We start from the raw sequence: 13,553 nt of genomic DNA on the forward strand, positions 1-13,553 counted from the left end.
CCAACTAATGTTATATTACTATCCATAATGGCCACAAGTGTGTGAAGATTTTACATTCCTACATGTCCACTAGGTCTAGTTTTTGCCAGTCTGGTAGGTATAAAGAAAAGTCTCATTTATACTTCTCTGACCAGTAATGCATTTGGACATCTCTTCATATGTTTGGCAGCACTTTGGATTTTCTCATATATATTGCCCCCCAAAAAAAAAAAAATTTTTTTTTTTTTATTGCCTGTTCTTATACGCTGCCATTTTTTCTGTTGAGTTTTTTTGTTGATGAATTTCAGGATTTACTTGTATATTGTGGTTATTAATCACTTGTCAGTTTTAGACTTGACAAATATCTCCTGCCATTCCATTATCTTTCTATTACTCTTGTCCATAGTGGTCCTTAGTTGAATAAGATTTCTTAGCTGTGATGTAATGAAATTCACCCAAATGTTTTGCTTTATGAGTTTCAATTTTGAAGTTTTTATTTAAAATGAACCATTTCTCACCTTAGGTGATAAAGACGTTTTATTCTTTTGTAAAGATTTACAGTCTTAGAAACTCTGTGAAGCAGTTTGACTCTGCTCTATAGAGTCACTATGAGTCAGAATTGACGGCAACAGATCCAGGTTTATTCTTTTTTAAGGAGTTTGTTGGTGGTAGATTTCTCAGTTCTAGGAGAGAACATGTAGGAGAAAATGGATATGGTGGACATTTTGGAATGGCTCCATTCTGCACTTCTATTCAGAATGGTTGAAAATTCCAAAGGCCTTTTACAGCTGGAATTCTGAGTGTGAATTAATTTTTACTAATTAAATGCACCCACATGAGCTTTGGGAGGTGGAAGTGAGGTTGCAACCATCCTTCAGCCACAATTGCTGTTGACAAGCAAGGCTATGGATGCCCATTTTTCAAGAATTTTGATCTCAGTTTCTGTTGTTTATTTGCCAATTTTATGGATGTGAGCATCATTTTTCGTGGTGACAGTAGCAACAGCAGCAGTAGGAGATTTCTGACCTCTAGGTCATATCTATTTTGGAATCTCTTGGGACTTAATAGTCTAGTAGGGCTCCCTAATCCCTGCTTATCCAATTATTATAAAACCAACTCAAAAACTGAGAATATAATCTTCTGTAAGAAATACTTTTCTACTTGAGAAATCTAGAGTTATTTCTCTTTTCCATGTCTGACTGATGTAACATTAAGACAAAAAAAATTATAACCTATTGCCTTTGAGTTGATTCCAACTCATAGCACCTTTATAGGACAGAGTAGAACTGCCCCGTAGTGTTTCCAAGGAGCAGCTGGTGGATTCAAACTGCCAGCCTTTGGATGGCAGCCAAGCTCTTAACCATTGCACCACCAGGGCTCCATAGTGCCTAAGGTACTTAAAAATGACAAATACTGATACAATATGGTTTCTAAAGCAATACTAAATAACAATTGAAAGAATTTCTACATATCTTTTGCAGTGCTTGGCCACTGATACTTTAACATGAATCTCTGATATTGTTCCAGGCAAAAGTGGGAAGACACTATGCCACATGCTCATTGGATTTACTGAGTCAGGTTGGCAGGAGATGCAGATCAATCAGTTATTTAGGGAGTAACAAAGACTGCAGCAGTGCCTAATATCTCCTTGGTCATCTGGAAAGAATGCAGAGATAGTATAATAGGGGAAGTTATTTTCAAAAGAAGATTGAAATTGTAAAATTATAATTAGGATAAGGCATAGGCTGTACAAACAGACAAGAGAAAGGGGATAATGAGTTGTGGGTTTGAATCCCAGTGTTGCAAGTTTACCAGCTATGTAAGCCTGAGAAATTACTTAACCTCTCTAAATCAAAGATTTCTCATTTGAGAAAATGAGAAAATTAAGTAAAACACTTAGAAGACTTCCTAGGATTCATAAGTATTTGATGCTATGATATTGATGGCGGTGGCAGCAATTGAATTAAGGAACCATTTAGAAGATCTTGGGTGGAATAAAAAAAAATTTTTTTTTTTTTTTTGAATAAGTACAGAGTAAAAGTAAAATGAGAGAGAAGAAGAAAGAAGAGACGGGAGGAACCTAGTTGAGGAAGATATTTTGTATTATTTCTTGGTGACTTTCAATTTCATCTCTGTCTTGTGTATACCAAAAGGCAAATTATGAGAATTGGTTTGGGTAATATGTTCTCTACAGAGGAAATTAAATCAAATGTCTCTCTTAAAGTCATTGATGAAAGTTTTAGTTTTATTTTATATTATAATCCAGATAGGTAATGTTTATCAGAGGGCCAAAGAGAGAAAACTGATTCTAGGTGGAAAACATAAACTTGAAATCAGCAAGACTGAAACAGGGTCAAACATGAAATACATGAAAGCAAAAAGGGAAGAGAAAAGATGAGTGGATGCACTTAATCAGTCATAATGAGAAATATTTGCTTTCAATCAATGTGTAAATCTTTACAGGACTTTTCACCTATATTTATATCTCAGTTTTCAACTTGAGACAGAATAATGACATTTGGAACCAAACAGTCTTCTTTGTGTTTTCTGCATGGTGACCTTCACCACCTTGTTCCTTAGACTGTAAATTTGGGGTTCAGCATGGGGATCGCTGTCATGTAGAGCACAGAGGCCATGTTCTCCTGAGCCAGTGAACTGACCTTGGATGGTTTTAAGTACAGCAGATCCATAGAAGAAATGCATTGCACAGGTGGTAATATTTTCACTATAGAAGTTAATGGTAATAATATTTTCTGTACAGAAGGTAATAAACAATGAAGGACTCTCAAACTCAATGCTTAAAGTTTAAAATTTATGTTAAATTATTAAGTTAGCAAATGTTTAGTAAAGGGTTCAGGATAGAGAGAATAGATTGCAAATAAAAGAAAACATGAGCTTGAAAATAGCTGATTGCAAATAGTCAGTCATGAGAGGGTCAGAAGGAAGAGAGGAGAATGAGTAAAGACATTCACCAACCGTGTGGAGGATTGGTGTTCCTCATCCACGGTTGGTCTTTCCTCTAGTGTTTGTAACAACTTACTCTTAAAATTGAGAAAGAGTGATAATATTTGTAATTAAGACAGTTTTCTTCTTAGTGTTTTCTGCATGGCATCCTTCACCTCCTTGTTCCTCAGACTGTAAATTAGAGGGTTCAACATGGGGATCACTGTGGTGTAGAACACAGAGGCCACATTCTCCTGGGCCAAAGAACTGACTGTGGAAGGTTTTAGATACGTGAATGCACTAGATCCATAGAACATCCCCACAGCTGTAAGGTGGGAACTGCAGGTGCTAAAGGCTTTGGACCTGCCCTCTGTGCTCCTGATGTGGAAGATGTTGGAGAGGATGAAGGCATAGGAGACAAAGATTGTTGAACTGGTGACTACAATGTTGAATCCAGCCAAAAAGAAAACTGTCAGCTCAATGTCATAGGTGTTAAAACAGGAGAGCTTCATGAGGGGGAGGATATCACAGAAGTAATGACTGATGAGGCTCTCACAATAGGACAATTTTAACATGAGGCCAGTCTCTATCGTTGAGCCAATGAGCCCCATGAAGTAGACCACAGCCACTAGCAGGGAGCAGATTTGATGTGACATAGTGAGGTTATAAAGCAAAGGGCTGCAGACGGCAACATAGCGGTCGTAGGCCATTACTGTCAACATGTAACACTCGGCAATGGCCAAAACAAGGAAAAAGTAGAGCCGTGACATGCACCCCACATAAGATATGCTGTTCTTCTCTGACACAAAGTTCACCAGCATTTTAGGAGTAATGACAGAGGAGTAGCACATATCTACAAATGACAAGTTGCTGAGGAAGTAGTACATGGGGGTGTGAAGCTGGGAATTCAGAGAAATGAGCGTGATCATGCCCAGGTTCCCCACCAAGGTGACCATGTAGATCCCTAGGAAGAGGAAAAAGAGAGGGAGCTGGAGCTCTGGCCGATTTGTTAATCCTCCTAGAATGAATTCTGTCACAGTAGAATAATTTTCTGCAGGCATTCTCCTGGGGTTGGAAGCCTGTGGGGCTGGGAAAGAATAGCCTCCTGAAAGGCTGTAATTCTCCTTGATGAAGCTGATTTTGAGCATTTGTCTCAAGGTTAGAGATCCTGGGCTGTTTCTACGATTATTGTACAAATGCAGATAACGCTACATTGGCCAATTAAACATTTTTCATGTGTACAATTCAGTGAGAATTATTACATCAATCATGTTGTGTAAGAATCACCAGTATCCATAACCAAATTTTTCATCACCATAAACAGAAACTCAATGTGTTCTAAATAATGCTTCACCTTTCCCTCTGTCTTCTGTCTCAAAAAAATTTTTTTTTCTGTCTCTGGTTACCACCACTAAACTCTGATCTCTATTCATTTGCCTATTTTAGGTATATCTTATGAGTGAGCTCATTCAGTATCTGTTGTTTTGTGATTGGCTTATTTCACTCAGCCTAGTGTTTTCAAGGTTCATCCACATCGTGGCATGGATCAGAAGAATTATTATTGTCAAGATGTCAATGTTACCTAATGCCATGTATAAATTCAGCACAATAACCATCCAAATTCCAATACTTTCTTTGCATAAATGGAAAAGCCAATCCTCCAAGTTATATAGAAAAGCAAAGGGTCCCAAATAGCCAAGCTATCCTGAAAAAAGAATAGAATAGGAGGACTCACACTTCTTGATCACAAAACATATTACAGGCAGTACCTGGGTTATGAACGAGATCTGTTCATGAGTATGTCTTTAAGTCGAATGTGCAAGTAAATCAGATAGGAGAATACAATTCACATTTAGCCTTACTTTAGTGTAAGAAAAAGCTCGAAGGTTTTCCGTTCCAGCAAGGGAAGGTGATTGTGATAATTTGTTGCAAGTAGGGTTTGGTTCAATCATTTCAAAGTGAGGGCAAATTTATATAACTTTAAAGGGCAAGTATGAGCTGTCTGTAAGTTGGATACTGGTTACACGGGGCTGCCTGTATAAAGCTACAGTAATCAAAACAGCCTGGCACTTGTATATGATAGACCTATAGACCAATGGATTGGAATCGAGAATCCAGAGATAAGCGTACACATCTGTGGTCAATTAATCTTCCACAAGTGTGTCAAATCCAACAAATGGGGTTAGAATAGTCACTTTTATAAATGGTGCTGGGGCAACTGGAATTCCACATGCAAAGGAATGAAAGTAGGCCCATACATCACACCATATACAAAAACTAACTCAAAATGGATCAAAGACCTAAACGTATGACCTAAAACCATAAAACAATTAAAAGAAAATATAGGGGTAATGCTGTGGGATCTAGTCTTCCACAATGGATTCTTAGATATGCCACCAAACTCCCAAGGAACAAAAGGCAAAATAGATCAATGGGATCTCATCAAAATGATAAACTTCTAGATTCCTCATTGATGCATCTGCCCATCACTCCTGTTGTTTACTGGGAAGAAGACCAGCACCTGAGCAGTTCAAAGATTATGAAGATAAGAGGAAAAGGGGCCAAGATCTTGAACTTTTACCACTTTATTTTTCAAATATCTTAGACCAGTGGTTCTCAAAGCATGGTCACTGGACTAGAAGCATCGGCATCACCTGAGGCTTAGTAGAAATGCCAGCTTTCAGGCCTTGCATCAGACCTACTGAATCAGAAACCCTGCGGGTGGGGCCCAAGCCCAACAATCTGTGCTTTAACAAACTCTACAGATGATGTTGAAGCAGGCTAATGTTTGATAGCCTTTACTCTAGAAGAAAAAAAAAAAAATGAAGTAGTGAATTTCATATTTTGAAGTTGGAGATGTGTTTTGCTGCAGAAATGAAATTTCCCTGTTATTTATGCCATTTTCAAATATTCACTGAATGTGAGCATTTGAATACACGTCTTAAATCTATGCAGTATCAGGCTAACATGATAGTTACACCTGTAACATTGAGTGGCAAGTCAACTGCTGCATCTGAAAAATGAAGGAATTAATAATATCAATTCCTGAAGTGGTTGTAAAAATAACATGGGCTTATGCATATTTAGAAATATTTTTTTCAAATATTCAGAATGTATAAATGTATGAGTTGTCATTATGTGGCTGGAATTTGTACTTAGTTTTTCTTGGGGTTTGAGGACCTAAGACAGTGGTTCTCCACATTGACTGAAGTATTTAGTAAGTATTGATGTCTGGGTTCTCCCCACAAAAATTCTGATTTAATTAATTGATCTGTGGTACAGCCTGGGTATTGCCACATAGTGGTGTCCATAGCAAGTGCTCAATCATTATTTATTATATTATCATTATTATAACATTAAGATTGTAATATCAAAACCATGGCACAATTATCTCCCTGGTGCTGAAGTCCTTAAATAAGAGACACATTCTCTAGGAAGCATGGGTTATTATTGCTGGGGTATGTTATTTACAGATATCCCTGTCTCTGAGGTGTATTTCTTAATACAAAAACTTAAATTCTCACTGTTTTAAGTGGTTCTTCATATTATTACTAACCTGTGTGAAATGCTTTATAATTTAAACACTTCTTTCAAAAGCCAATCTCACTAACTCCTCCTAAAATTCTTGGGTGTGGGGAGAAATGTATTTACAGCAGAATTTTAATTCTCTTTTCATACTGAGAAAACTGAAGTCTCGGGCATTAAATGACTTGTACTTGAACCTAAAACTTAAATATGTTCTCCTGATTATGTACGTCTTGCCTTGCCTCTAGCTGGTAGTCTTATAAGTCTGCACACCTACAGCTCTGAGGCAAAGTAGTGGTTGAACATGCCTTATACTTGATCTCTTAGCATGAGCGTGATATATGAAAAGAGAGGGATGTTATATTCTTTTTTTTAATGCTTTAGGAAACCAAAGCTTTAAAAGTTAAATAAGTTACCCAAGGTCATACAACCAGTAAGAGGTAGAACTGGTCTAAATCTAGGACTTCTGAACATCAGTTTGTTTTGTCTCCAGTGAAGTAAGCTATTTTGGTATAGATATGTTTGTGTAGTGCATTTTTATTATTTAGTAAATTAATTGAATTTTTGGAGGTAGGCAGAGGAGGGATCTTATTGCTAATTTCTGATGCATTTTTTTAATTACAAAGGAAGCATAGGTCTATTGTACAGAATTAGAAATACATGTAAGCCAAAAGTACTTATTTGTAACAAGAACAGCATATTCCACTACCCAGAGACTAACATTGGTAGTAAATATCTTTCTAGATTTTTCTATGTGTATACCTATACCTATACCTATACCTATACCTATACCTATACCTATACCTATACCTATACCTATACCTATACCTATACCTATACCTATACCTATACCTATACCTATACCTATACCTATACCTATACCTATATATATATATATATATAAAAACAGCCTGTAACCTGGTTTTTCTGTGTAGCACTTTAAAAATCCATAGCCTCAGTTGATTCCTGTAATAATAATTTCAGTACTAACTGTATTTCCCTGTCTTACATGCAATCTATTCTTTTAATCCTTAGGATTGGTGTAAAGGCAAGAACATGTGATTGTATTATAAGTTTTATGTGTTAAATTATTGGCAGTGAGGTATTTAACATCATAATAACTAGTAAGATTTTTGAATATTATTTCCATTTATTTCAATGGAGAGGTCCCTAGGTAGTGTAAATAGATAACACTCTGTGTTGCTGTCTGAAAGGTTGGTGGTTTATGTCTATCCTGAGGCACATTGGAAGAAAGACTTGGTGAATTGCTTCTGAAAAATCAGCCATTCAATGGCCTATGGTGCACAGTTGTTCTCTGATACGCATAGCTTCACCATGAGTCAAAATCGACTCAATGGCAATTGGTTTTACTACAAAGGAGAACACACGTTTCTTCCAGAATCAATAAATTTTAAAATAGCTTACATATCCCCTTGTATCCAATCTGAGTCTCCTGCAACAATAAGAAACATAGAAAATCCACTTTGAATCCACCATAACCAGAAGTCAAATGCTTTACAGAGCAGTGCAGAGTGAACACAGTTCACTCAGTGCAGAGCAAATATGAACGGCATTCCATAGGAAAATATCACTCTGTCAGGCCATCAGATGCTCAGGATTGCTGCTGATGAGAAAACCAACCAAAAAAAAAAAAAAAAAACCAAACCCATTGCCGTCGAGTCGATTCCGACTCATAGCGACCCTATAGGACAGAGTAGAACTGCCCTGTAGAGTTTCCAAAGAGCTCCTGGTGGATTCAGACTGCTGACCTTTAACCACTACGCCACCAGGGTTACAGCACACAGAAAAAAACATTTTGAGATGAGGGGAAGCATGTTTGTAAATAGGCTGCATTAGCAACAGGAGTTGAACAAGGGAAAGGTTAGTCCCAAGGACTGATGGACCACAGCTACCACAGCCTCCATCAGACTGAGTCCAGCACAGCTAGATGGTGCCCAGCACAACCACCAACTGCTCTGACAAGGATCTCAACAGAGGGTCTCAGACAAAGCTGAGAAAAGTGTAGAACAAAATTCTAACTCACAAAGAAAGACCAGATTACTGGCCTGACAGAGCCTGGAGAAACCGTGAGAGTGTGGGCCCCAGGTAGCCATTTAGCTTAGTAATGAAGTCACTCCTGAGGTTCACCCTTCAGCGAAAAATTAGACCAAAAACCAAACACCAAGCCTGTTGCCCTTGAGTTGATTCCCATAAAACAAGATTAAATGGGCACACTAGCCCAGGGGCAAGGATGACAAGGCAGGAGGGGACAGGAAAATGGTAACACAGAGCCCAGGGTCGAGAAGAGAGAGTGTTGACATGCTGGGTTGGTAACCAGTGTCACAGAACAATATGTGTACTAATTGTTTAAAGAGAAGCTAGTTTGTTGGGTAAAACTTCCTCTAAAGCACAATAAACAAACAAACAAACACGAGGAGTTCATGGGAAAATATTTTTCTCATACAATTATTTTAAAACTTTGATTAAATACCCATGCTGGCAAAAAATAGAACACAGTCTCCTGAAACTTCTAGGGAAATTCTTGGTTTCCGTAATCAGGAAATATCAGAAAATGAGAGAATAATACGTACATATTTAGGTACATACGTAGTCCTATACTTACTCAAAGGGGCTGATACAATCTTGAAAAATGGGTCACCGAGACTGGGGGTCTTGGGATCTTTTTACATACATACAGGCAGAACCTCTCCTGGGAAGTAGTCACTGCAGAGACTGGGTTCCTCTCGATGGGAGCAATTAGAATCTTGACTTACACCTGCGGTGTGAATCGTGTTTTTGTTTTTCAGGTGTGATAATTTTCCTTTCAGTTGGGAGAGTTATTTTGCAGGTTCGGAAACTTAGCGTCTAATAGCAGTATTGTAATATTTTACCACCAACAGCCCCATCAGCATCACCACCGCCACACATCAGTCATTACCAACAACATTACCACCGGTGATGACCACCACCATCATCAGTTACTACTATATCGTCATCAGTTATTCATCATGAGGCACAATCAACTACATTTGAAATGTTTATTCTACAGTGTTTTTCAAACAAATTCAAAGATTTTACTAAAACAAACTATATAGTTTCAGTAAAAGAATGTTAAATTTCTAAGGAATGTTACGTTTCTCACCCCTATGCTTCACCTGTAGACTGACAGGATTGAGTGACAGAGGTTGAAAGGCATAAGAACGTAGGCTCTTGAGAACTCATCACTCATATATTGTCTTTCATAAAGGGAAAGTGTTCAAAAGAAATTTCCTATTCGATAATGTATTCAGTAACATATTACTGATAATATATTGCCAACGAAGATTTTTAAATTAAACTTATCTTCAGATAATTGTAGATTCACGTGCAGTTTGTAAGAAATAATAAAAAGAGGTTCCACGTGCCCTCTATACAACTTCCTCAGATGCTAACATCTTCCAAGGCTATAGTGCAATATCACAGCCAAGATACTGACATCGATGCAATTCACTGATCTTATTTCTATTTCTCCAGTTTTACTTCTACTCATTTGTGTGTATGAGTATTTAGTTCTATGCGATTTTGTCACCTGTGTAGGTTCATGTATCCACCACCACAGCTAAGAACACTTAACACCACTGCAAGGATCGCTCATGTTTCCTTAGTATTTTTTTAAAAACTGTTTTCTTCATTTTCTAGTTTTAGAAATAAATGATTTGTTTCCCTGTTATCCTCCAAAGGTAGCCAGTTATTTTTCTTCAGTATCATTATAAAAGCAATTTAAATATTTTCTGTGTTTTAGTCTATTGTGGTTATTATCTTTTAAATTTTTTAAAAATTAATTCATTAACTTTTATTTTACTTTAAGTGAAAGTTTACAATTCAAGTCAGTTTCTCATATAAAAACTTATACACACATTGTTATGTTGCCCTAGTTACTTTCCCTGCAATGTGACAGAACACTCCTTATCTCCACCCTGTATTTCCGGTGTTCATTCAGTCAGCTCCTGTCCCCCTCTGCCTTCTCATCTTGCCTCCAGACAGGAGCTACCCACATAGTCTCATGTGTCTACTTGAGCTAGGAAGCACACGCCTCACCAGTATTATTTTATGTCTTATAGTCCAGTTTAATCTTTGTCTGAAGAATTGGCTTTGGGAATGGTTTCAGTTTTGGGCTAACAGTGAGTCTGGGGGCCATGACCTCTGGGGTCCCTCCAGTCTCAGTCAGACCATTAAGTCTGGTCTTTTTAGTAGAATTTGAGGTCTGCATCCCACTTTTCTCCTGCTTCATTGGGGATTGTCTATTGTATTCCCTGTTAGGGCAGTGATTGGTGTTAGCCAGGCACTGCCTAGTTCTTTTGGTCTCAGGCTGACGGAGTCTCTGGCTTATGTGTCCCTTTCTGCTTCTTGGGCTCCTATTTTCCTTGCATCTTTGGTGTTCTTCATTCTCCTTTGCTCCGGGCAGGTTGAAACCAATTGATGCATCTTAGATGGCTGCTTGCTAGTTTTTAAGACCCCAGATGCCATTCACCAAATTGGATGCAGAATATTTTCTCGTTATGCCAATTGACGTAGAGATCCCTTGAAACCATGATCCCCAGACACCCACCCCTGCTACTCTGTCCCTCAAAGTGTTTTGTTGTCTTCCGGAAGCTTCTTAGCTTTTGGTTTAGTCCAGCTGTCCTGACTTGCCCTGTATTGTGTGTTGTCCCTCCCTTCAGCTAAAATAATTCTTGTCTACTATCTAATTTTTTATCTAATTAGTGAATACTCCTCTCCCTCCCTCTCCCCCGTTGAAACGATCGAAGAATGTTTTCTTCTGTGTTTGAGCCTTTTCATGAGTTCTTAAAATAGTGCTGTCATATAATATTTGTCCTTTTTCAGCTGACTAATTTCACTCAGCATGATGCCTTCCAGATTCTTCCACGTTATGTGATGTTTCACAGATTCATCGTTGTTCTTTATCTTTGCATAGTATTCCATTGTATGAACATACCATAATTTGTTTTTCTATTTATCCTTTGAGGGGCATTTTGGTTGTTTCCATCTTTTTATTGGAAACAGTGCTGCAATGAACATGGGTGTGCATATATCTATTCGTGTAAAAAAAAAAAATTCGTGTGCGGGCTCTTATTTCTCTAGGATATATTCCAAGGAATGGAATCGCTGGATAGTTTGGTACTTCTATTTCTAGCTTTTTGAGAAAGTGCCAAATCAATTTCCAAAGTGATTGTACCATTTTACATTCCCACCAGCACTGTATAAGTGTTCCAGGCCCTCTACAACCTCTCCAACGTTTATCATTTTGTGTTTTTTTGGGTTAATGTCAGCCTTTTTGGGGTGATATTGTACCTCATTGTAGTTTTAACTTGCATTTCTGTAACGGCTTATGATCGTGAGCATTTCCCCATGTATCTGTTAGCTGCCTGAATGTCTTCTTGTGCGAAGTGCCTGTTCATATTCTTTGCCCATTTTCTCATTGGGTTATTTTTGTTGTTGTTTTGCAGTATGTTGTAGATTTTAGAGATTAGATACTGCTCAGATTTGTCATAGCCAATTTTTTTTTTTCCCCAGTGCTTAGGTCTCTTTTTACTCTTTTGGTGAAATCTTTGGATGAGCATAATTGTTTCATTTTTTGGAGCTCCCAGTTACCTAGTTTCTCTTCTGGTGTTTGTGTATTGTGTATATAAAGTTTTATACACTGTTTATGCCATGTGTTAGGGCTCCTAGCATCGTCCCTACTTTTTCTTCCAATAGCTTTATCATTTTAGATTTTATATTTAGGTCTTTGATCCATTTTGAATTAGTTTTTGCGCATCGTGTGAGATATGGGTCTTCTTTTTTTTTTTAATTAATTTTTATTAAGCTTCAAGTGAACATTTACCATTCCAATCAATCTGTCACATGTAAGTTTACATACATCTTACTCCCTTCTCCCACTTGCTCTCCCCCTATTGAGTCAGCCCTTTCAGTCTCTCGTTTCGTGCCAATTTTGCCGTCTTCCCTCTCTCTCTATCTTCCCATCCCCCCTCCAGTCAAGAGTTGCCAACACACTCTCCAGTGTCCACCTGATTTAATTAGCTCACTCTTCATCAGCATCTCTCTCCCCACCGCTGACCAGTCCTTTTCATGTCTGATGAGTTGTCTTCAGGGATGGTTCCTGTCCTGTGCCATCAGAAGGTCTGGGGAGCATTGCCTCCGGGATTCCTCTAGTTGCAGTCCTACCATTAAGTATGGTCTTTTTATGAGAATTTGGGGGTCTGTATCCCATTGGTCTCCTGCTCCCTCAGGAGTTCTCTGTTGTGCTCCCTGACAGGGCAGACATCGATTGTGGCCGGGCACCAACTAGTTCTTCTGGTCTCAGGATAATGTAGGTCTCTGGTTCATGTGGCCCTTTCTGTCTCTTGGGTTCTTAGTTGTCGTGTGACCTTGGTGTTCTTCCTTTGCCTTTGCTCCAGGTGGGTTGAGACCAATTGATGTATCTTAGATGGCCGCTTGTTGGCATTTAGGACCCCAGACGCCACATTTCAAAGTGGGATGCAGAATGTTTTCATAATAGAATTATTTTGCCCATTGACTTAGAAGTCTCCTCAAACCATGTTCCCCAGACCCCAGGCCCTGCTCCGCTGACCTTTGAAGCATTCATTTTATCCCGGAAACCTCTTTGCTTTTAGTCCAGTCCAATTAGGCTGACCTTCCTTGTATTGAGTGTTGTCTTTCCCTTCACCCAAAGCAGTTCTTATCTACTGATTGATCAATAAAAAACCCTCTCCCTCCCTCCCTCCCTCCCTCCCCCCTTTGTAACCACAAAAGTATGTGTTCTTCTCCTTTTTTTCTATTTCTCAAGATCTTATAATAGTGGTCTTATACAATATTTGTCCTTTTGCCTCTGACTCATTTCGCTCAGCATAATGCCTTCCAGATTCCTCCATGTTATGAAATGTTTCAGAGATTTGTCACTGTTCTTTATTGATGCGTAGTATTCCATTGTGTGAATATATCTCAATTTATTTACCCATTCATCCGTTGATGGACACCTTGGTTGCTTCCAGCTTTTTGCTATTGTAAACAGAGCTGCAATAAACATGGGTGTGCATATATCTGTTTGTGTGAAGGCTCTTGTATCT

At 38.3% G+C, this 13,553-nt stretch overlaps 1 protein-coding gene across 1 annotated transcript; it reads right to left on the reverse strand.

Moving 5' to 3' along the window:
- Positions 1-3,053: 3,053 nt before the first annotated feature.
- LOC100665999 (olfactory receptor 8A1-like) lies at positions 3,054-4,058 on the reverse strand. Its single transcript, XM_003417492.4, has one exon. The coding sequence runs from the start codon at positions 3,981-3,983 to the stop codon at positions 3,054-3,056; it is 930 nt and encodes a 309-aa protein (XP_003417540.3). The 5' UTR covers positions 3,984-4,058.
- Between the last annotated feature and the right edge of the window lie 9,495 nt (positions 4,059-13,553).

Source organism: Loxodonta africana, chromosome 15, assembly GCF_030014295.1.
Source record: "Loxodonta africana isolate mLoxAfr1 chromosome 15, mLoxAfr1.hap2, whole genome shotgun sequence".
Classification (NCBI taxonomy): domain Eukaryota; kingdom Metazoa; phylum Chordata; class Mammalia; order Proboscidea; family Elephantidae; genus Loxodonta; species Loxodonta africana.